The sequence below is a fragment of the Myotis yumanensis genome, unplaced genomic scaffold, assembly GCF_028538775.1.
Source record: "Myotis yumanensis isolate MYYU_CA2020_CCGP unplaced genomic scaffold, mMyoYum1.0.hap1 SCAF_3, whole genome shotgun sequence".
Taxonomy (NCBI): Eukaryota; Metazoa; Chordata; class Mammalia; order Chiroptera; family Vespertilionidae; genus Myotis; species Myotis yumanensis.
The window spans coordinates 120,829,774-120,854,482 of NW_027223754.1; the positions used below are offsets into that span (position 1 = coordinate 120,829,774).

Below are 24,709 nucleotides of genomic sequence, written 5' to 3' on the forward strand. Positions count from 1 at the left end.
ATTTAAGCAGCCCTAGCCAACTTGGCTCAGTGGATAGAGCGTCAGCCTATGGAATCAAGGGTCCTGGGTTCGATTCCAGTCAAGGGCACATGCCTGGATTGAGGGCTCAATCCCCATTAGGGGGCATGCAGGAGGCAGCCAATCAATGATTCTCTCTCATCATTGATGTTTCTATCTCCCTCTCCCTTCCTCTCTGAAATCAATAAAGAAATATATATTTTTTAAAGAACTTTTTTGAGAAATACAGCAAAATACTAAGAAATGGTACATACAAAATCTGACATACTTCTCTTTATTTACATAGTTAACCTCTCCATAATGTAAGGGAAATTTTCAGGAGCCAAATAAATTAAGTTGTGAATGTCAGAACAGCAAGCAGATGCTAATACTTTGGCAGCCTCTTAGTTTGGGGCAACTAACAACTTTAGGTAATTCAACAAATTAGTTTTAAATTATTAAAAAGAAAAGAATACAGTATTTTTAAAAGAACCAAGTTTGAAATAGAGCCAAATAAAACTAGTCATTGAATCAAATGAAAAAGTGGGGTAGATGTCTCTCCCTCAATTTCTCTCCGTTTTCCCATTTCTTTGTGTCTGTGCAATTTCCCTGCCGCTGCTGGTGGAAGTCTGCCTGAGATGTGCTCCTCATCTTCCTGACCCTTTCCTCAGGACTTCAACTCAGCTGGAATAAAAAAGAAAACCAAGAACTGAGAATATATATTAAGACTTTGTCCCTGGTTCATGAAGAAATCCTCAGTGTCCTCCCTCCTCCCCACACCCCCCAAATTGTACCCCACACCCACCACCAATCTTTGGCTCAGAGGTGGTGGTGAGCAGTTAGGAGGTCAGCTGGTTGGTGCGGTGCATGTGTGCATGCCTGCATGTGTCCATTTGAACCCTGGGTTGGCAGGCAGGGTGGAAAGGAGCGGATCAGAGGATTTGTAAGAAGATCTCAGCAGAGAGGCCTTTAATCTTTGAGGCAACTGCTTGTATGGAGACCATGTTGTGAGAGATGACCTTGGAGACCAAGTAGCCAGAAGCATGGGATTGCTGCCACCTCTTAGTTCAGGCAACTGAGTCTTGAAAGACCAGGGCCAGAATGTCAAAGATTGACCTACCCCTGAAAGAAGAATCCCATTCCAAAAATATGGAAACTAAAGCCCTCCAGAGAAAAGGATCCTCCACAAGTCAGTTACAAAGATAGGCCTGAAACTGAGATCCCTACCCAGTGTTCCTGCCTTCCAGTCCCAGGAATCCTCCGAGTACTAAGAGGCATGCAGCAGAGAGAAAGGCTAGCTTTTCCCAACTGCTGAGCTTCTGTGACATGGAACATTCCCCAACTTCTCTCATTCTCAGCAAAATCCTTGCCTTCTGACCTGCCCTTCCCCCCAATGCAAATATTTACCTAGAATCCAAAAGGATGGATGGAGGTAGTGCTGAACATCAAGGAGAAAAGAGTGGTTAAAGAATGTGTATTTGGCCCTCGCTGCTTTGGCTCAATGGATAGAGTGCCAGCCTATGGACTGAAGGGTCCCTGGTTAGATTCCAGTAAAGGACACATACCTGGGTTGCAGGCTTGATCCTGGCCAAGGCTGGGGCACGAGGGAGGCAACCAATCAATGTGTCTCTCTCACATCGATGTTTCTCTCTCTCTGTCTTTCCCCCTCCCTTCCACTCTCTCTAAAAATCAATGGAAAAATATCGTTGAGTGAGGATTAACCAAAAAGAAAAAAAAAAAGAAATGTGTATTTGGTGGCAGGAGCTGAGCATGGATGGCCTGGAAACTGCTAAGAAACTGGGCATAGCTGAGACCGGTTTGGCTCAGTGGATGGGGCGTCGGCCTGTGGACTGGAAGGTCCCGGGTTCGATTCCGGTCAAGGGCATGTGCCTGGGTTGCGGGCACGTCCCCGGTGGGGGGTGTGCAGGAGGCAGCTGATCGATGTTTCTCTCTCTCATCAATGTTTCTAACTCTCTATCTCTCTCCCTTCCTCTCTGTAAAAAAAAAAAAAAAAAAAAAAAAAAAAATCAATTAAAAAAAAAAAAAAGAAACTGGGCATAGCTGTGTCTTGGTCTGAGAAATTGAAAAAGTATTGGCAAAAGGGCTAGTTGAAAAACATATCTATCCATGCCTGCCTGCCCAGCCATTCCCTAATTCCTACCAGCATTCACTGAGCTCCTAATATGTGCTACTTTTATGTTAAATCTAATTGGGCACTTAATATGTGGTAGGCTCACTAAATCTTATCTATACTAATAAAAGGGTAATATGTTAATTAGACCAGGAGACCTTCTGGACGTCTTTCCAGACAAAGCCATGATGGCAGGGCTGAGGAAGAGGCAGTTAGGGGCGATCAGGTGGGGGGGGGGGGCAGTTGGAGGCAAGCAGACGGGGGGGGGCAGTTGGGGGTTATCAGGTCTGCAGGGGGGACAGTTGGGGGCGATCGAGCCAGCAGGGGGGGGGCAGTTAGGGGTGATCAGGCCAGAAAGAGGAGGCAGTTGGAGGCAATCAGGCCAGCAGGCAGAGTGGTTAGGGGCGATCAGGCAGGTGAGCGGTAAGGAACCAATGGTCCTGGATTGCGAGATGGATGTCCAACTGCCGATCAAACATTCCCTGGAGGGGTTCCAGATTGGAGAAGGTGCAGGCCAGGCTGAGGGGGACACACACCTCCCCCTGCATGAATCTCGTGTACCGGGCCACTAGTTTAGTTATAAGAAAGGCCCTATAGAGAGGACATTATAACCCTCTTACCCAGATGAAGCACCTGAGGCTTGAAAAGGAAGAAGTACCTTATACAAGGTCTTGCAACTGGTGAGTAGTAGTAGAACTTGGATTTGAACCATGCCCTGTCTTCAAATTCCTTAATTTTTTCCAGGAACCATCAATACTTTTTAGCCCACTTAGTGCCCCGTTAAAAAAAGTAAATGCTCCACAAACATTTTACTTCATTTTAAAATGAATCACCTCTGCATTCATTCAAGATTTGCAAAGTAAATAAAAATTGAAAAATACACATCACTCAATTTCTTGGGCATTTATATATATAAAATCCTTGGTCACCTGGTATGTCATTTCTCCTTTCCCATCCGACCTTTCTTTCTCCGTTTCCTATCCTTGGGCCCTCCTCCCAGGTCCTGACACCATAAAACACAATTCTACCAGCTAGAGTGGGACGGAAGCATAGCCTCTGTTCCACACCACAGAACACTTTAAAAGAAATGGGTAGAAGAGGCAGGTAATAGCTCTTCCTTGGGCTTATTTTCTCATCTGTTAGTAAAGGGACTATAAGCCACAGGTTGGGCAGTGGCCACAGACATTCATGCTCACAGTGTCCCCATGAGTCGGGGGCGGGGGGGGATATAGGGGCCCACAGGACAAGCTTGAGCTTCCTGGCCTTCCTGGCAAGTTGCCTGGGTTGTTTCATCAGTAATGTCAGCGGTGCCCCAAGGATTACTGAGTTTTCCTTGTATTTATGTCATTGTTTAAAATAAAGGTGGCTTAGGCCCCAACATCTGTCAGTAAATTCCAAGCTTTTGATATTCTTTTCATATACAGAAGGTGGATATTTATTTTTTAATGTCATTCAAATTTATCAATATCTAAATAAACTTAAGACACACACACAAAATGATTTTTGAGCTTTTTCGTTTTTTTAATGTGCAATTCTTGTTTAAGGTATTCCTGGTTATCACTGCTTATTATACTTTTTTTTTTCCCAACAATCTCTGGTCAGAGTAGTGGGATTATAGATGAGTGTAAATTTCTCCTTCATACTTTTATGTAAATAATAGCACTTTTATTGATTTATTTTGTGCCATGGTTTGGTTAAAAAAAAAATTAAAGTGGCTTATAAGGACAGAATATAAAGTGACATAAACTAGAAGAAGTTGTGGGGGAAACAAAAAATAAAGGTATAGGGATAAAATTGATACCAAAATATAGATCATAAAATCTTTTATCCTTTTCCCCAGATGAGCCATAAATTGAATTCTGAAGCTTTCTAATGACCAACACAAAGGGAGAAGCATCGACCCACACACTGAAGGGTTGTGGGTTCGATTCCTGGTCAAGGGCACATACCTGGGTTGCAGGTTCAATCCCCAGCCCTAGTTGGAGCACATGCAGGAGGCAACCAATCAATGTCTGTCTGTCTCTCTCTCTCTCTCTCCCTTTCTTTCTCCCCACCCTCACCCCTCCCTTTCACGCTCTCTAAAAATCAATGGAAAAAATATACCTGGGTGAGGATTAACAAAAACAAAAAAGGGAGAAGCCTGAGTGGTTTTACAACTTACATAGCCAATAAAAATTAAAACAAATCGATTGCTCAAGAGAAGGTAGCTATTTCTAATATTTCTCATACACAGGATAAGCAATATTTCTCAATCCTGTCCTTGCAGCAGCTCTAATGGAGCATTTCTCAGGGCTGTATCTCATAGCATTTAGGTCCTTGGTCTTTCTTTGCCACTTCCTAAGTTAGTATACCTATGCTATGGTAGTGACTGAAAGGAAGCCCAAAGTGGGCTGCTCGGGGGCTGGTAATTTTCTGTTTCTTCACTGGGGTGCTCATTACATAGGTATGCTCAGTTTGTGGAAATTCATCAAGCTGTACACTTATATGTGCACTTTTCTGTACATATAAGGTACTTCAATGAAAAGTTAAACACACACACACACACACACACACACACAAAACCAGGGACCATAGGACAATTTGCACCCTTTTCTAAAAAGTTGGTTAGTAGTTAAGAAATTTAAAAAAAAAAAAGTTAGCATAAAAAATAAATTATATACTAAAAATCACAAGGTAAAAATAATATTCGTTCTTTCTTGTCTTGTGGATACTTCGAACACTAAAAGCAGCACTTGTTAGAACCTAAGAGTCTGTAAACATTTAAAGATCTATCTGCCATGCTTTGCTCAGAATATATAACATATTCAGCCCAAACTATTTTCACCTCTTCCAATAGTGTTTTGTTTATATCACATAACATATAAACATATTGTGGATCACAGAGTCAAAGGAGGATTGTCTGAAAGTGCAAAATGTATGGTTGGCCTAGTTTAGACCTCATTACCCTTGAATATAAGGGAAAGTGCTCATGGAAAATAAAAGGGTAGATTTTGAGACGGGTGGAACTTTGCAGAAAACTAGACAGTGAGCGGCTAACTCCAAGAACAGCCTCTAGGCCCCATTCCAAAGCAAACTCTGCTCTGATGGCTGCGCTGCGCTGCTCCATAAAGCCCAGCACTAGGGGGGCAAAACCGGGCTCCGTGGCCTGGAAAATTACTGCAGTGCAACTACCAGCCACTCCTAAAACCAGCACAGAAGTGGTTGCTTCAAAGACCTTGTGCTGCGAATCAATTATAACCACACGGGGCTCCTGAACAACTCTCAGCACAGGGAGCAGCAAGCAGCCAGCACCACCGGCAGGTGAATGGGGCCTCATCCCAGACTGGGGGCCCTGGGTGGTGGGCGGGGTAGAGAGAGCGGCTCTGTGGCTACAGTTCTGGGGAACAGGGACTAAAGAGACCAGGGAAAGGAGACACAGTGTCAGGGTAAGGGCTCCTGTTGTCACACACTGCGTCCCTGGTACACAGTGGTCAGTCCGAAGAAAACATTTATAATAAAAAAGCATTGATGGCTTAATTTTTATCCCTTGCATTTGTGTTTAAAGGCTACTGTTTATATGTATTATGGTACCAGGAACAGTAATTCCTAGGTTCTATTCTTAGATTGGTCACTGCTAAAGTATCTGCCAGTGGGAACTAAACTGTCAGGTGCTCAGAAATTCTAAGCTTACCATTTATAAGCAGAAAGTATTTATTCGAGTGCCTAGTACAGTGATGGCGAACCTTTTGAGCTCGGCGTGTCAGCATTTTGAAAAACCCTAACTTAACTCGGGTGCCGTGTCACATATAGAAATTTTTTGATCTTTGCAACCATAGTAAAACAAAGGCTTATATTTTTTATATTTATTTTATATGTTTAAATGCCATTTAACAAAGAAAAATCAACAAAAAAAAAATGAGTTCGCATGTCACCTCTGACACGCGTGTCATAGGTTCGCCATCACTGGCCTAGTATGTAACTAGATTTGAATACTGATTTGAAGTTAAACGCAACAGCTGGGTGACCAGAATGGCAGCCTAACAGGTAAGTAGGGCACAGGAACAGGAGCCAGAGGTTCCACGCATGGGAAAGAGGACCAGCCCAGCCAGGGCAGAGAGAGACAGAGTCCTAGGTCAGAAGGCACACATGAAGCCTTCCTTTCTCCACTCCCTGTGCTCTGAGTTTTAATTCTAAGCCACACCATCCCTGCTCTGCCCACACATCTGTCTCATTTGTTTCTCCCTCTCCCTGCCTGCATCTCAGATTACTGTTCTGCCCCAAGTTACCTCCGTTACTGGGTTTGTATCCTTTCCAAATTGGAATGGCTGTGGTGACCCCGGGAGCTGAAGTGTCTGCCTGACATCTGTGGGTGTGGCTCCCCAGCCCACTCCAAGTCAATTAGAAATCACAAGAGCCAGCCAGAGAAGTGTGTTACAGATTTAAGACAGTGAACGCGGATTAATTCCTGAGCTTGAGAACACTTTGGGTTCAGCAGGTAAAACTGGCACTTAAATGGGGAGACACCAGACCCAGCCTTGGGAGATCTAGAAAGAAGCTGGGGCACCGGGTCATTCAGCCCTGGCTCTATGCCCAAACACCATCTCTTAGTTCCAGCACCAAGTTGGTCCCAGCAGGTCAATTATAGAGCAAAGAACCTAGGAACCATTTTAGTCCAGACCTCTCCCCTCAGGCAGGACTTCGTTAACTCAATCTGAACAAATGGGTATAACTTGTTAAAACCTGCCAGAATGGAGAGTCTTTAACTTCCAATAATAGTCTGCTCCCAGGCTGCTTTTCAGCCAGTATACACTGGTACAGCTGTACCAGTTACTGAAACACTGATCAACATGTTGGGATACAGTGACTGCCCCAGGCCTTCTGAATGCCCCACTACCACCTTGACCTGCCCCTAGGAAAGCTTTATGACCCAGCAGCTAACGGACGAATGCCAGCCTCAGCAAGCGACCTTCAGTACCCTGTTCAGGCACCATCGTCCCTACCAAAGTACTATTAACTTCTTTTACTACTACCCTTGCCTGTTCCATCATACATGGCTAACCTATTCCAAAACTTCCTCTGCTCTTATCTGTAAGGGCCATTCTTTAAGGTTGATATTCAAAGTCTTTCATAATACAGCACCATTCCATAATCTCCTTCAGACCCTCTGCTCAACGCTCCCAAACGCTAACTTTCCCTTGTCTCTTGGTCTTTGTTTACAGTGCTCTTTCTGACTGGAATAGCCTTCTCTTTCTGTATCCATTAAAACCTTACAGCCCTAACCGGTTTGGCTCACTGGATAGAGAGCGTCGGCCTGCAGACTGAAGGGTCCCAGGTTTGATTCCGGTCAAGGGCATGTACCTTGGTTGCGGGCACATCCCCAGTAGGGGGTGTGCAGGAGGCAGCTGATCGATGTTTCTCTCTCATCTATATTTCTAACTCTCTGTCTCTCTCCCTCTCCCTTCCTCTCTGTAAAAACTCAATAAAATACATTAAAAAAAAAAACCTTACAAACTCCTCAATATCTCCTGAAATGTCACCATTTCCATGAAATTAATTGAAAGAGCTGTGTTCCATTACCAGAAGTGTCACAGCAACATCTAGAGCAGTGGTGCTCAACCTTCCTAATGCCGCGACCCTTTAATACAGTTCCTCATGTTGTGGTGACCCCCAATTTCATTGTTACAAATTGAACATAATTAAAGCATAGTGATTAATCACAAAAACAATGTGTAATTATATATGTGTTTTCCGATGGTCTTAGGCAACCCCTGTGAAAGGGTCGTTCGACCCCCAAAGGAGTCGCGACCCACAGGTTGAGAACCGCTGATCTAGAGTCTACACTTGTAAAACTTAATGACTGTTTCATATTGTAATTATTTTTATATGTGCACCCAAACTACTAGAGAAAGCTATTGAGAACGCAGAAACCATAACCTTAGTTATTATTATATCTAAGTGATATAGTACAATGCCTTGCTCAAAGTATGTGCTAAATAAATATTTGTTTAAATGAGTGAGTGAACAGCTCTAATTATTTTGTCCAAGGGACCCATTTTTCTATCCGTTAATGATTTTGGTTGCTTTTCTCTGAAGTTACTCCAATTGTGGTTGTATCTTTTTTTACATGTGGAACTGAAATTGCACATCATCCATATCTTAAACTACTGAGCTATTTCCATAAAGATGAAGCAGGAAGCCTGCTCCCCTGTCATTACTTTACCACCCTAGGGTTTGTGACTGCCGTCTCTCCATATACTTCTCCCAGCACCAGACTGATGTACCAGTCACACAGGGACAGGCAAATGAAAGGTTCTTTAATGAAGGGTGGCCTTACAGATGACAGAAAAGCTGGTGGTGGAGTGAGCTGGCAGGGAGGTACTGCTAGAGGGAGGAGGCAGGGTGGCTTGTTGAGGAGCAGAGCCAAATGGGACTCCAGTTGCTGTGGTCAAGGCCATGGGTATAATCCTGGGAAGGGACATTTTACTACCCTGGTTGCTGTGGATTGGCCAGGGTCTAGAGGAGGGAATGCTAGCCACCCCTTCCTACCTCTCTACTTCCTAATTCTCACCACCCTCCCCCCCTATCCCCCACCCCCCCCCCACCCCCACCCCGCCCCAGCCCCTGCTTTCCCTTCAGATGAATAGCTCTGAGCTGGGAGTAAGACCTATAAGGAGAAGAAGCCTTTGATACAAGATGTCTGGGCTCTTACAAACAAAAGAGGATGGAAGACAAGGAGCCAGAAACCACAGCCACTGTCTAAATCTCATTCCAAAAGAAAAAAGTAGAACACAATGGGATGGCCAGGGTGAAAAGCCACCCTGTAGAGCAGATGGGCTTCAGGGTTCTAAGTGATCCATCAGTGTCCAGGCTTGGACTCTCCTTAAAAATGATGGTTAAGGAGCCCTGGCAGAATTTCTCAGTGGTTAGAGCATCGGCCCAGGAACCAAAGGGTCCCCATCAAGAGCATACATGTGCCTCAGTTGCAGGTTCAATCCTCAGCCCCAGTTTTAGGGGTGGGCGGGGGGTGGGGGGTGGGAGGCAACCAATCGATGTGTCTCTCTCACACCAATGTTGTCGTCGTTTTTCTCTCTCTCCCCTCCTTCTACCTCCCTTTCACTCTCTCTAAAAATCAATGGAAAAAATATCTCAAGTGAGGATTTTTTTTTTTTTTTAATGGTGGTTAAGGAAACAGAAAGCCAATTCTGGAATAGGAAGCTGGGAACATTTTTCTGGAGAAGAGTCAGTTTGGAAAAGGAAACAAGGAATAAGGAAACCCAGTCAGAGTTAAGATTCAACTAGAAGGGAAACCAGACAGACCCAAGAATCGATAGCTGAGGATGAGACAGCCAACAGGAGATAGCGTGTGAGATTCTGATGATGGCAACTGCTTCTGGCCTCTGAGGAGAAAGCACATTTGAGGCAAAAGTATGTGCTGGAGGAGGGGGAGGAAGAAGGGAGGTCACTGATTTCAGGGTCATGAAATAACTGCCTTCCTCTGTTTTTAACTGTGCAGAGGATCCCACTGGCCATCACATTAATAAAACTGAGAAGAGGTGTCCTGTCCCAGGGAGAAAAGAAGGAAGATCCCTCCCAGGGCCTCCCACCTGCACTCACTCCAGCTGGGCTCATGCACTTGGCACTATGAAGGGTATGGAAGGGTAGATTCACTGTCTATCAGAGGGGAAAACAAGGCTCAGGGGAGGGAAGAACTGGCGATGGGAAGGCAGATTTGGGTCACCAGAAGGAAGCACTCTCCTCTTAGAGCTGTGGAACTGCCTTCCTCAAGATGTGTTGAGCTCTCTGGCCTGGAAATAATCAAGAAGGGGAGATCACATAACCCCAATAACCAGGCTGAAAGAATCCCTGGAGGTCACTGGGTCCAACTTCCTTCCTCTACCTGAGAAGCTGCCATTTTTCCCTTGATTCCCCAACTAGTTAGTGACAAAACCAGAACTGGAACCTGTCTCCCAACTCACAACCAGAATTATTTCAGCTGCCATACAGTGAGAGGTTTCACCATAAACATTTCTACCCTGAACCAGCCCAATTACTGAGCTAGTGATTTCTTCTTTTGGCTACAGAACACAAAGCACCACACCCAACGCTGGGCAAAGAAGCTGACGCAAGGACCTGTCAGAGAATCTTCTCACCAGTAATTTCATCAGGCACTCCTTCAGTTCCTGAGAGCCGCAAGTGCAGTGATGGAGAAATGTGCTAGGACTCCGCACCTCTGCCCCTGTGCCTCGGAAGGGAACCTGGTGGATTCCGGAGTCTCTCCACTCCTTCCAGCTATTACGTTGACCTTTTACAATCCCTGACACTTTCCGAGTTTTACTTGTTAGTTGCAGCAATAGAAAATTGAAAGTCCCCTCAGATAACCAAGTCTATTGTAAAAAGAGAGGCCATTTCCCCTCCATTGTCCTAGAAGGAAACTGAGGCACAGAAAAAGTAGCTTCGGGTAAGTTAAAAGGCATTAATTGAACTACCGTGCTGCCCATTGTTTCCTTAAGCAAGGTCTGAGGAGTTTGATAAATTGGGCAGAGTTCCCAAGGAGGGCTTCGTTTCAAATACCCAGCTGCAGGGATGGCCATGGCTAGGGGAGGGGACGGCTCAATGAAAAGGTGGGAGACTAGGAGGCAGAGGAAGGAGCTAGGAGGAGTGGCTTGGCATATGGGAAGGGGGAAGGAGAGGTAGGTCTAAGAGGCATTGTTAAAATAAAGAACCGCAGGAAACGCACCAGGAGGCGAAATGGAGAGAGCCCTAGAGAAGGCGGCGAGCAAAGTTTGGGCCGCGCAGATTAGAGCGCGCGGCCTTGGGGAGGACGGCCGAGGGCATCCCAGACACAAATCTACAGCCCGCGCGCGGACCGCCCGTGTCTCCTTCTGGGGAACTGCAAGCCCGGCGCCGCTGGAAGCACCCCAAGTCTCAGCCTGCATTTCCACCGGGCGGGCGGGAGCCTCTCGTACCGTCGCCCTAGGATGGGAGAAGCAAGCAGCCTCGAGGATGCCCCGACCCTATGTAGCCCGGCGGCCAGGCCCGGGGTCGGCTCTCCCTCCCCGAGTAGGCAGCGGGGCGGCGCCGAGCACCTGGAGGCGAAAACGAGTTCAAAACCGGGTCTGAGGATGAGGCGGGTCTCCCCAGGGCTGGAGCCAGCGGAACTACCCCTTCCCACCTCCGCGTCCTCTCCCGCCCCCGCCCGATGCTACTTACTCCGGTTCAGGGGGTTCCCGCCGACCTGGGCCGACGCCACCAGTTCCAAATAAAGAGTCCAGAGCCCCACGGACACCACGGCGAGCACTAGCAGCAGCCGGAAGCGCCGCCGCAGCAGCTTGACGGAGCGCAGGAGCAGCAGGAGTAGCGCGGCGCGGCGACTCCCCATGGCGCGGCGCCCCGGCGGCCGCCGCCAGCCCCAGCCCCCGGCCGGGCCCAGCGCCCCGAGCGCGCGGGGTCCCAGCCCCAGCCCAGCGTCTCAGGGCCGAGCCGAGGCTGTCTCCCCCGGCCGCGCTCCAGCGGGGCGCGGGCTCCGGCTCAGCGCGCCAGGGGTCGGTCAGCTGCGCGGGCGCCGCGCACGGGCGCCGCTCTCGGGCGCCAGGTCTCTCCAGGAGCCGCTCCTCCTCCCTGAGTGTCCTCCGCGCCCGGCTCTCCTCTCCACGCCTCTCCCGTCGCAGGCGCGCTGCCTCCCTCCCTACCCGCTCGCTCGCTGGCTCGCACACACTGCCCACCCGGAGGTTCCCTAGGTGCGCGCCAACCCGCCTCTCCTCTCTCCCCCTCCCGCTCCGGCTTTTTCTCCGGCCGCAGCGACTCACCCACCTGTCCCGCCCCCGCTCAGGTCCCGCCCCCAGGGCACAGGTGGGCCCCGCCCCCGAGGAGCCCTGGGAAAGGGAAAGAGTCCCTCTGGCTTTCCAGAGGCAACAGGAGGTGTGTCCAGGGGCTTGTGACTGGCGCCCCTGCCGACTAGAGTTGGGTGGGGTGTAGGTGGGGCGAGTTACGATCTGGACCGGGCATGACTGAGGGAAACAGATACCTCCCTGACGCTGGATGGTGTTGCTCCCCAAGCAGAAGTGAAGCTGGGTAGATGCCAGATGCTGGTGGGGACTCGTGTTGGGGTGACGCCTGAGATTTTGGCTCCAGGGCCTTTCGTGGCCTACACCGACCCTACTCCCTACTTTAGGTAACAAGAGTAGACATAATATTAATTGGGATGCAATGGTCACTTAATTCAGCCATAATTTCCTCTTCCAGCTCGGATTTGAAGAGGCTTCCTTCCCAGCCTCAACCACAACTCTAGGAGGCACTGGGAAGTTATATGGCCCCCAGAGAGAACCCCAAGTAACTTTTCCCAGACCATGATGAAATAGCTGTTGGGGAAGAGTAGATGGTGGAGGGTTCTGAAAAATAATTAAAAATAGCCCTAGCCGGTTTGGTTTAGTGCAGTGGTTCTCAACCTTGGCTGCACATTAGAATCACCTGGGAATCTTTTTAAAATCCTGATGTCTGGGCCTCATCCTCCGGAAATTCTGTTTCTTTGTTACTAATGTTGTGGCCCCACCCCATAACAAAGAAACAGAATTTCCGGAGGATGAGGCCCAGATATCAGGATTTTAAAAAGATTCCCAGGTGATTCTAATGTGCAGCCAAGGTTGAGAACCACTGGTTTAGTGGATAGAGCATGGGCCTCTGGGCTGAAGGGTTCCAGGTTCCGTTCCATCAAGGGCACATGCCTGGAGGCAGCCAATCAATGATTCTCTCTCATCATTGATGTTTCTCTCTACTCCCTTCCTCTCTAAAATCAATAAAAAGATATATTAAAATCTTTTTAAAAAGAAAGAAAAAGAAACTCACTCAAGTTCAAAAGATCATCAAGACATTCTGTAGTAGTCCAGTTCTCTGCCTTCAGGCAGGTAAAACATTATCTAATTTAAATGAGATCATTAAGATCCAAGGAGCAGAGTGAATTGCCTCAGGCCACTCAGCAGATAATAATGCAGTTTCATTTTCCTCTATTACTCCTGCGGAAAAGAATCAGCAGACCATGGAGAAAGTGGAGGTACAAAAGTGTTCCAGACATTTTAAAATCAAATTAATAACATGCAAATACTGTTTCAAGACAAGTTCACAGAATATAGTGCTCTGTTCTCCCTTCTCTCTGCTACCGCCTTAGTTGGATGTTCGATAGTCCAATTGTCTACACTGGACTATTATAATTTTTCCTCAACTAGCTCCCTGGACTCCAGGCTCCCTCCCACACCCCAGCCATCCTCTCCACTACTACCAGATAGTCTTTCCTTTTTCTTCTGCTTCTTTATTTTAATCCTCACCCGAGGATATGCTGAGAGAGTGACCGGGGATCAAACCTGCAACCTAGGTACTAGTATGTGCCCTGACTGGGAATTGAACCCACAATCTTTTGGTGCATGGGATGACACTCTAACCAACTGAGCCACCTACCAAGCAGTCCTTATAAAATTACCTTACACATCCATATGTTGTAGGCAGTTATACATGAGCAGAGCAAGGACAGTGGGCCAGGTACAGAGGTCACCAGAGTGGAAAGCCCCAGGTACCTAGCAATGGAGCATCAATTGTAGGGTGGGACCTCATCCCCAGGTAACTTTTCTTCCCCTACTAGCATATTGCTGGTCATGCAGTTTGGACCCCCTGACCTTTCCTCCCTAGAGATACCATCTAGGCCAGTGATGGCGAACCTATGACAGGCATGTCAGAGGTGACACGCGAACTCATTTTTTTGGTTGATTTTTCTTTGTTAAATGGCATTTAAGAATATAAAATAAATATCAAAAATATAAGTCTTTGTTTTACTATGGTTGCAAATATCAAAAAATTTCTATATGTGACACGGCACCAGAGTTAAGTTAGGGTTTTTCAAAATGCTGACATGCCGAGCTCAAAAGGTTCGCCATCACTGATCTAGGTCTCAGTTGTATTTCAGCTCCAAAACTGTTGGGGTCCTGCCCCATCAGGTCCAGGGGTTCCCAAAGGTGTGGACGGAGTCGGCGAAGAATGAAGGACACGGAGACAGCATTCAGTTGATCAGCATAGCCAGGTTCTCTCTCTTTTTTTTTTTTTTTCAGTTGATCAGCATAGCGAGGTTCTTTTTTTTTATTCTCCTGTTACATCTGTATTTTTTTTAAATTAAATCTTTATTGTTCTGATTACATTTGTTCCTCTTTTTTTCCCATAACTCCCCTTCTCCCAGTTCCCGCCCCACCCTCCGCCCTCACTCCCCACCCACTGTCCTCATCCATAGGTGCACGATTTTTGTCCATTCTCTTCCCGCATCTCCCATTCCCCTTTCCCCCACAAGAATAGTCAGTCCATTCCCCTTCTATGTCCCTGATTCATTGTAATCACCAGTTCATTCTGTACATCAGATTATTTATTCACTTGATTCTTAGATTCACTTGTTGATAGATGCATGTTTGTTGTTCACAATTTGTATCTTTACCTTTTTCTTCTTCCTCTTCTTAAAGGAAACCTTTCAGCATTTCGTATAATACTGGTTTAGTGGTGATGAACTCCTTTAGCTTTTCCTTATCTGTGAAGCTCTTTATCTGACCTTCAATTCTGAATGATAGCTTTGCTGGATAAAATAATCTTGGTTGTAGGTTCTTGGTATTCAGTACTTTGAATATTTCTTGCCATTCCCTTCTGGCCTGCAAAGTTTCTGTTGAGAAATCAGCTGACAGTCGTATGGGTATTCCCTTGTAGGTAATTGAGTCTCTTTCTCTTGCTGCTTTTAAGATTCTCTCTTTGTCTTTTGCTCTTGGCATTTTAATGATGATGTGTCTTGGTGTGGTCCTCTTTGGATTCCTTTTGTTTGGGGTTCTCTGCGCTTCTTGGACCTGTAAGTCCATTTCTTTCACCAGGTGGGGGAAGTTTTCTGCCATTATTTCTTCAAATAGGTTTTCAATATCTTGCTCTCTCTCATCTTCTGGCACCCCTAGTATTCTGATATTAGTGCGCTTGAAGCTGTCCCAGAGGCTTCTTACACTATCTTCACACTTTCGGATTCTTTTTTCATTTTGCTTTTCCAGTTGGGTGTTTTTGTCGAATCTTTGGTTTGATTCTTGTGCTCCTCTGGTCTGCTATTTGGTATAATATTCTTTATTTCAGTCCGTGTATGCTTACTTTCTAATTTCTTTATCGTAGCATCGAGGGTCTCATTAGTTTTCGTGAGGCTCTGCTCAAGTTTATAGCAAGCCCTCAAAATTGCGATTCTTAGCTCCATATCCTCCATTTCTGTCATGTTTTTTTGTCTCCGCATCTTTTATGCTTTCTTGGTGCACCCCCTTGTGGTCTTTGTGCGCAGTCTTGTTCTAGCCAAGCCTTAATTGTTGTAGTTAACACTAGAGGGATTTGACCACCAGGCCGACTGGCTGTAGGAATCAGCTGTGTGGAAAACGTCTGTCTTCTGGGGAGGCGCTAATCCAGCCTTTGCCTGAGGCGATCGGCAAATGGCTGTGCGCAGGGCTTGGGTGGGGCGGGATCAACAGGGCGGGCGGAGGGAGCAGTTATGGCCGCTCTCAGTCCCGTTCCCAGAGGCTCTGCTTCTCAGAACCCCGGCAGCCGCTGCAAACCTCGGAGGGAAAGCTGCCCTCAGGTTCCAACTGATGCCGGATAATCCCGCTTCTCCCGTTTGAGTCTAGGTCCCTAGAGACTCGCCCGGATCTGGAGCCCAGAGTCTGAGACTCACTCCCGACCGAAAACGACAACCGCGCCCTCAGCCACCAGCCCGCTTTCGCGCGCACCTCGGTACCTTTGTATTTTCCACACTGCGCCTCCTCTGAGCCTCGGTTTGCTGTTCTCTTTCCTTCTAGTTGTAGAGTCTCTCTTCAGCCAGCCTTCCTGTGGTTCTGGGTGATGTCCATTCCGTCTTTTAGTTGTATTTTTGAAATGGTTGTTTGCGGCAGCGGTCTCCGGTGTTTACCTACGCCGCCATCTTGGTCTCTTCTCTCTGTTACATCTGTATTTATACCAGTTGATTTTAATCCTATCCATTCTATTCCAAAGGTTAGGGCGTTTGTTATCTCCATCCCAAGGTTGTTCGTAGTTAAAGTGATTAATTACCCTCCTGGCACTTAGTTAAGGGGTTTTACTGATTCCCTTCCTTAGTCTTGTTAATCCCTAACTCCAGGGAAAAATCCTCACCCAGGGAAACAACCTTTCTGGGGAGGTGGTCCTGTTTAAAACACATAGCGCTAAGAGGGGGAGCAAACATATGCCATATACGCCAGGTCCCTTGAAACATAAGCTGTGCAAATGTTTCTTCTCTGCAGCGACTGTGTCAAGCAGCAAGGGTGGACCGGCTTCCGGCAAATTCCCCTTTTTATTTTTTAAATGATAGCGTGTGCAAATCAGCGGCCACCTCTCGGATTGGGTTGTTTAAGACTCGGAAGACCTGTTTGTGACTTTGCCAACAGGTCAGTCCGAGGCTTAACCCTATATCGGCTCCCCACAGTCTCACCCTTCTTTTATTTTTTAAGCTACTATAATGAAAGTTTTTAAGCATCAAGAACAAAAAGCTACCATAATGAAAGTAAAACTGAAGCATCAAGAACGAAACTCTGGCTATTAAAACAATAACAAGACAATGCCAATGCAAAACCCAAAACATTTTAAAACTTAAACATAACATTTTTTTTTTCTTTAAGCCTACAGCACCTGGTATTCCCAGGCGGTCTCCATCCAAGTACTAACCAGGCCCGACCCTGCTTAGCTTCCGAGATCAGGCGCGTTCAGGGTGGTATGGCCGTAGACAAACATATCATTTTTAAAACTAGTAAGAATAATAAAACAATGGCAATGCAAAACAGCAATAAGTGAGTTTCTGCTAAATGAAAGTTTCTTTTGCTGATTTACTCAGAGTCCTCGGACTTGGCTGAGCGAGTAGCTTCCACTTCTTGCTTTTCTACCATCTGCTGGGCCTCAGTTGTTAACTTCTTCAGCTGACCCCATGTTGGCACCTCAGTCCCTTGCATAGCCTTCCTTTTCTTCTTTTTTCTGCTTTTCTGTCATCGGGGCAACTCTAAGTCTTTGGAACGATGGGACAAGGAGCTTCTCTGGGTCCATTGTGGTGACACCCGTAATGTTCTGGTACCCAATTTGTCTGCACTGCTCCTTCTGGAAAGATACAAAACACAACCTCTTCCCCACATCATTACTAGATCTGGTAAAATTCTTGTCTGGTTTGTGTATCCTTCTACCAGGCTGAGTCGGCAGAGGCTATTGTACAGGAGGCCCGATGCCTTTTGGCGGCTGTACAACCCTCTGCATTGTATTTTTAAAAAAATTTAACATATAACATTCTTCTCCCCCTTTTTTGTTTTTATAGAAAAGGTTTATATTGATGGAATTGTCAGTTTTTCTTTTTGTATCAAGAGCTAACTTTGATGTGTTAAAACTAAGTAAAATGCATTTACTCAATCCAAAGCAGGCATTAAAAAGAAAAACCCCAAATGCTCTCTTGTATCCATTTTAAGAGTAGGATTGGCGCTTTCCGCTATTACCTGAGTCCTGATCTATTACCCCAGGGAGAGTGTGCCAATCCTGCACTTTCCCCGGGGTGGAAAGGCTGCAGTGGGGTTAAGGATAAGGCTCCTTGGGCCTACCTTCTCCCATGCCTTTACATTTACCTTTCCTTCCTCAGAAAAGCATGGACATACTTCTTGTATAAAACGTTCCGTCTGACTGGGAGTAACCTTAACTCCTCGGCTAGCAAACATGTGTTAAAAGATCAATACGGAGTCTTTTTTCTTTAGACTCAGTATGGCACATCTTCTCAATCTAAAGATCAATACAGAGTCTTCTTTCTTTGGACTCAGTATGGCACATCTTCTCAATCTAAGCTCTGTACTATCCACCTTCTTACCCTACTTATCCTCTATAGGGGGGTCTGCAGCACCCTTCGGTGGAGTCCTATCCGTCCTGAGTGTTGGGGGTGGGGGGAGCTTACCTAGGGGAATCTTTATTGATCTTTTAACGGAAGAATGTTATCTGTTAAATTTTTTTAAAAATACAATGCAGAGGGTTGTACAGCAGCCAAAAGGCATCGGGCCTCCTGTACAATAGCCTCTGCCGACTCAGCCTGGTAGAAGGATACACAAACCAGACAAGAATTTTACCAGATCTAGTAATGATGTGGGGAAGAGGTTGTGTTTTGTATCTTTCCAGAAGGAGCAGTGCAGACAAATTGGGTACCAGAACATTACGGGTGTCACCACAATGGACCCAGAGAAGCTCCTTGTCCCATCGTTCCAAAGACTTAGAGTTGCCCCGATGACAGAAAAGCAGAAAAAAGAAGAAAAGGAAGGCTATGCAAGGGACTGAGGTGCCAACATGGGGTCAGCTGAAGAAGTTAACAACTGAGGCCCAGCAGATGGTAGAAAAGCAAGAAGTGGAAGCTACTCGCTCAGCCAAGTCCGAGGACTCTGAGTAAATCAGCAAAAGAAACTTTCATTTAGCAGAAACTCACTTATTGCTGTTTTGCATTGCCATTGTTTTATTATTCTTACTAGTTTTAAAAATGATATGTTTGTCTACGGCCATACCACCCTGAACGCGCCTGATCTCGGAAGCTAAGCAGGGTCGGGCCTGGTTAGTACTTGGATGGGAGACCGCCTGGGAATACCAGGTGCCGTAGGCTTAAAGAAAAAAAAAAAATGTTATGTTTAAGTTTTAAAATGTTTTGGGTTTTGCATTGGCATTGTCTTGTTATTGTTTTAATAGCCAGAGTTTCGTTCTTGATGCTTCAGTTTTACTTTCATTATGGTAGCTTTTAGTTCTTGATGCTTCAGTTTTACTTTCATTATGGTAGCTTTTTGTTCTTGATGCTTAAAAACTTTCATTATAGTAGCTTAAAAAATAAAAGAAGGGTGAGACTGTGGGGAGCCGATATAGGGTTAAGCCTCGGACTGACCTGTTGGCAAAGTCACAAACAGGTCTTCCGAGTCTTAAACAACCCAATCCGAGAGGTGGCCGCTGATTTGCACACGCTATCATTTAAAAAATAAAAAGGGGAATTTGCCGGAAGCCGGTCCACCCTTGCTGCTTGACACAGTCGCTGCAGAGAAGAAACATTTGCACAGCTTATGTTTCAAGGGACCTGGCGTATATGGCATATGTTTGCTCCCCCTCTTAGCGCTATGTGTTTTAAACAGGACCACCTCCCCAGAAAGGTTGTTTCCCTGGGTGAGGATTTTTCCCTGGAGTTAGGGATTAACAAGACTAAGGAAGGGAATCAGTAAAACCCCTTAACTAAGTGCCAGGAGGGTAATTAATCACTTTAACTACGAACAACCTTGGGATGGAGATAACAAACGCCCTAACCTTTGGAATAGAATGGATAGGATTAAAATCAACTGGTATAAATACAGATGTAACAGGAGAATAAAGAACAGAACCTGGCTGGAAAAAAAAAAAAGAGAGAACCTCGCTATGCTGATCAACTGAATGCTGTCTGCGTGTCATTCCTTCTTCGAGACTCTGTCCACACCTTTGGGAACCCCTGGACCTGCTGGGGCTGGACCCCAACACAAAACCAGCCCCAGCTGATATCAGGACCAGCTGCATTGAATAATGACCCCCTGCCCTGGTGCTGGGCCAATCAATCAGTGGAGACCACAACCCTGAAAGGACACACCTGAAAAACTGCTGAATATTCTATTGAGATCTTCCCTTTGGGACCGCCCCTAAACTCTCCACCCTTAAAATCCTTAGGAAAGGGCTGACGTGACCCAGTGGTTGAGCATTGACCTATGAACCCGGAGGTCATGGTTTGATTCCTGCTCAGGACACATGCCCGGATTGCTGGCTTTCTGGCTCACTGGCTCAATCCCCAATGTGGAGTGTGCAGGAGGCAGCCGATTATTGATTCTCTCTCATCATGAATGTTTCTATCTCTCTCTCCCTTTCTCTTCCTCTCTTAAATCAATAAAAAATACATAAAGATAAATAAAACACAAACTGTAAATCTGAATTCAAGGTCTTCCAAAACCTCTTACAACTTTGTGACCATCTGAAACCTGCCTCAGCTATAATGAGCTTATTCACTGCCTTTCAACACATTTTCTTTTCTAGTTGGTCAGTTTTGACCCTTTCTTCAAGTTCCATTTTGGGTTCTATGAAGCTTTGTTGGACCAGCCCAATCCTGAGCAATCCCACCCTCCTTGGAGCTTTAGAAGAATTTACAGTGGCCCCACCCAGTGATGTGTACAGACTCACTTTCTTTTTCAGACTCACTTTTGAGTGTAAACCTTGTTATCCCAACTCACTGTGAGGCTTCGAAAGTGGGAACTTTGCATCCTCACTATGTAGCATGTCTGGGAGAAAAAATTATTCTCTACCCTTCAAGTTCTTCTGGCTGAGCTAATGACCAAATTAACACAAGACAGATTAGCAGGAGAAAAGACATTAAAGCTGAATAATCTTTATACCTTTTGTATACATGGGAGACACCCAGGAAAGCTGAGTAACCAAAATGGTGGAAGCCACCGCCTTTTAAATGTCACCTTCAGCTAAAGATAAAGATGTTGGGGTTGGAGAGTCAGTTAAGGGAGGTTACCAGGACAAGCACAGTAAGCAAGGGTAAGACTGTTAAGTAGATGTAAGACCATGCCTTCTCCCGTGTTAGTGAGGGCAGGCCTGGTACAGTGAAGGGGACACCATTACAAATGGAGATTTCCTTTATAAATGTAAATGTCCTTTTACAAGGGATAACTTTTACTTGGTTTTCAGACTTCCCCCAGGTGTGCTCCTTCCTAAAAGTAACCAGCCTAAAATAATCAGTATCCCAGAAGTAGCATATTTGGGGGTGGCAAACTCTGCTCCTCTTCATAGCACAAGGCCCATTTGGCATTCAGTAATGTTTGAGGATGAAGGTAGCACTTGGAGTGAACATTCCCCAGAACTTTCAGTGTAGTTGTTTAGCAAAAGGTGAACCTGAAGGACAATTCTCTAATAATAAATAGCCCCAGGGAAATGTCTCTGTGACGTTCCAAACCACAGCTGTGTGCACTTCCCATGCTTTTTCTCTCCAAAAGACCAAGGCAGAAGCAGCCAGCATGCTCAAGCTTAGCTGAGGCAGGTGGGAGGTGACCAGGGTCCCTGTAAATAGAGTCTCTCTCTCTCATTGGGGATACCAATCTGCATGACTGGATATAAGGCTGAGTCACTTTCAGGATTTTGTCATGGAAATAGGCCTCAAGACTAGCCCCCGCTGAGAGAACATATGCGATCACTTCAATCAACCAAACCCTTGAAGTATCTATTATGTGGAAACTAGGGGAGATGTAAAACAGAACATGCCGCATTAGTTGAGGAGAAAATATATCCCACAGAAAAACAAATCTGACACTTTAAAGGCTGAGTTTCTGGTCCAAAAAGTGAATTCCAAAGAAATTTAGAAAAGGAAAGTGATCACTTTAGAATCAGGGGTCCTCAAACTTTTTAAACAGGGGGCCAGTTCACTGTCCCTCAGACCGTTGGAGGGCCGGACTATAGTTTAAAAAAAAACTGTGAACAAATTCCTATGCACACTGCACATATCTTATTTTGAAGTAAAAAAACAAAACGGGAACAAATACAATATTTGTATTTGCATGTGGCCTGCGGGCCGTAGTTTGAGGACCCCTGCTTTAGATCTTCCAATTCTGTGCCCTCCTCATCACTTGTTATAGCCTTTTTTTTTTTTTTTAGTTTAAATGCATTTTCTTTTTAGACAAACTACATGACATATTTTTCTTAAAAACAATGGCTCCACTACAAATAAATCAAGGTCAAAAGAAATGAAGATCTCAAGATAACATCAGTCCATTTGTCCTAGTCCAGGTGTACAGATGAAAAGCAGCAGCCAGATATGATGACAGATGATAGATCCAAATTGCCAAATTTGTTAACATGTTCCATTGCTAAACCATCCTTAAAGAAAATCATATATGGAATCACACCATCCTCATGGTGGTCCAGCAGAGCAACCATGCCATGTGGATTCAAGTTTTCATCAATCAAGCACTAATAGTTTTTTGTTTGTTTATTGATTTCAGAGAGAGCAAGGGAGAGGGAGAGAGAGATAGAAACATCAATGATGAGAATCATTGATCGGCTGCTTCCTGCATGCCCCCTTCTGGGGATCAAGCCCTCAACCCAGGCATGTGCCCTGACCAGGAATTGAATCATGACCTCCGGTTCATAGGTCGACGCTCAACCACTGAGCCACAGCACTGGTAGTTTTTGAAATTAGCAAGGATGTGCTTGATTTGTTCTGAAGCCCCTGGAAAGACTTTGCTCTTTCTGGTCTCTGTTCTTCAAGTGTCCCTTTGACGGATTTCATGTAATCTTTTATATAGTTCATGTAAGCTGGTTTTTTGTGAAGTTGATTTCCTGCAAATGATGGTTCTTGACAAGATCAACACCAGTGATGACTGTGCTTTCAGTACCTTCACCCTTGGGTAAAGTGGAGGCATTTCCACCCATGGGCGAGTCATCCATGTTACCCTCTGTCCTACTGACCATTTTCCCCTCCACTTTCAGACACAGCCTATTTTTGATCTCCCAGATCTTGTAGATGTCAGAGAACATCTCATCTCAGCTGGTGAGGTACCGGTAGATGATGGAAACTGGGACACTGGCTTAACAGGAGTCCTGAGCTCCAAGTGAGCGCAGAGCAGCCGAAGCAGCACTCAGGGGGAGCCTTGAACAGATCATTTCTTGTGGCTCTACTCTTTCCCTCTTTTCTTCTCTTTCCTGTTGTGGTTGCCTCCTCAGCACTAAGATACCCCTCACACCCAGATCCTGTGTTCAGACTGCTTGCTCCAAATCCTTTTTTGACTCCTAGTGATTTCACAGCAGCAGAGGATCTGGACTTTTGAGACTCAAATTCCATGCTCAGTCCTAGCTGTCATCCTCCTCAGGTCCAGAGATAAGCATGCGGGTGGAGGTATTCATGGTGACAAATTTTGGTGGCATAATATTACCACCAATGTCTGTTCTTTGTCGTGTCAAGTTAACTGGACACTCACTGGTCGTTCTGATGATTTTCACTGCCTTTTGCTCTCCCACTTTAGCCCTGCCACCTGACTCAGAATGGCCCAGGGTCACATTGTAGAAATCACACTTGATGAGAAAAAAGAATTTCTATCATGTCTTTAGCTTATCAAGAATGCCAGAGTCAGGTCAAACCACAAAGATGGCAGGTCAAACCATAAAGGTTCTTCTCCAAAATTACAGTGGCTTTGTTAGAGAGGTCAAGCGAAGCGTTCTAAAATGGGCCAAGGGCAGCTGAGGTACCAGCAAATTCTGGTTTGTAGAGAATTCAAAGGAAAAGGTGTCCAGTGACCATTAGGTATAGTAGCAGAAGTCTTGTATCCAGAGCACTTTTTATTCTGGTCTATGTGGATATCAGAATATAAGTAACTCTATGAGCCCAGCACCCTTCCCATTTCCTAAAACCTGATGTCTCTGTTATAATGTGACACCTTTGAGCTTACAGAGCATTTTTACATCTATATCACAACCAAATGAGAATAGCAAACAAAATTCATAAGCTCCATTTCTTAAGATAACCTGCACCAAGTTCACATGACAAGTGAGTGATGGAATCAGAACTAGAACCAGATTTTTAGTCTCTGGTCTTCTTTCCATTGTATCCAGAGGTCTCTTTCTCTGGTCATAATCACTTATGCCCACACAGACCTTCAATCTCCTTTTTTACTTCAGGAGCCTCTCAGCTAATCAAATGTATCTCATGTAGATATCTTGATAGTGGAAATTCTGATGATAAGTCAATAGGATCTCTGGGCCATCACTAAGCCAATGTTTTAGACTGAGACATGGGAGGATTGAATTCTTTTGAGAGAATTTCTAAGAGAGAAAGAATAGTGCTAAAGCTATCCCAAGTGCCATGGTCATGGTCATCTTGGCAAGTATTTATTTGCTGTATCTCTCTTTCTCCCTTCCTTTTCTTTCTTTCTTTCTTTCTTTCTTTCTTTCTTTCTTTCTTTCTTTCTTTCTTTCTTTCCTTCTCTCTCTCTCTCTCTCTCTCTCTCTCTCTCTCTCTCTCTCTCTCTCTCTTTCTTCCTTTCTTTTGTTAATCCTCACCCAAGGATATTTTTTCCTATTTTTTTTTTTTAAGAGAGTAGAAGGGAGATAGAGAAAAGAGAAACATCGATGTGAAAAAGACATACCGATTGGTTGCCTCTCACATGTGCCCCAACAAGAACCATCGACCCTGCAACTCAGGCACATGTCCTTGATGGGAATCAAACCCGAGACCCTTTGGTATGCAGACTGATGTTCTAACCACTGAACACACTGGTCAGGCTGTTTTGTCTCTTTCAACACATGTAAATTATTCATACCAAAAGTTGCAGGTTTCATTGATTTCATTTTACAGATAAGAAAATGGCCCTGACCGGTTTGGCTCAGTGGATAGAGCATTGGCCTGCGGACTCAAGGGTCCCAGGTTCAATTCCGGTCAAGGGCATGTACCTTGGTTGCGGGCACATCCCCAGTCGGGGGTGTGCAGGAGGCAGCTGATCGATGTTTCTCTCTCATCGATGTTTCTGACTCTCTATCCCTCTCCCTTCC

At 45.5% G+C, this 24,709-nt stretch overlaps 1 protein-coding gene and 3 pseudogenes across 1 annotated transcript in view; 1 reads left to right on the top strand and 3 right to left on the bottom strand.

Moving 5' to 3' along the window:
- Positions 1-11,486, bottom strand: part of B4GALNT3 (beta-1,4-N-acetyl-galactosaminyltransferase 3) — a 92,425-nt gene extending 80,939 nt beyond the window's left edge. The window contains exon 1 of the mRNA XM_070409506.1: positions 11,318-11,486. Within this exon, the coding sequence (XP_070265607.1) occupies positions 11,318-11,486 (169 nt within the window). The remainder of the gene's footprint in view (positions 1-11,317) is intronic.
- A 5,291-nt stretch (positions 11,487-16,777) lies between these two features.
- LOC139007968 (5S ribosomal RNA) lies at positions 16,778-16,885 on the bottom strand (annotated as a pseudogene).
- A 1,776-nt stretch (positions 16,886-18,661) lies between these two features.
- On the top strand, positions 18,662-18,770 carry LOC139007957 (5S ribosomal RNA; annotated as a pseudogene).
- A 3,173-nt stretch (positions 18,771-21,943) lies between these two features.
- On the bottom strand, positions 21,944-22,729 carry LOC139006310 (translationally-controlled tumor protein-like; annotated as a pseudogene).
- Between the last annotated feature and the right edge of the window lie 1,980 nt (positions 22,730-24,709).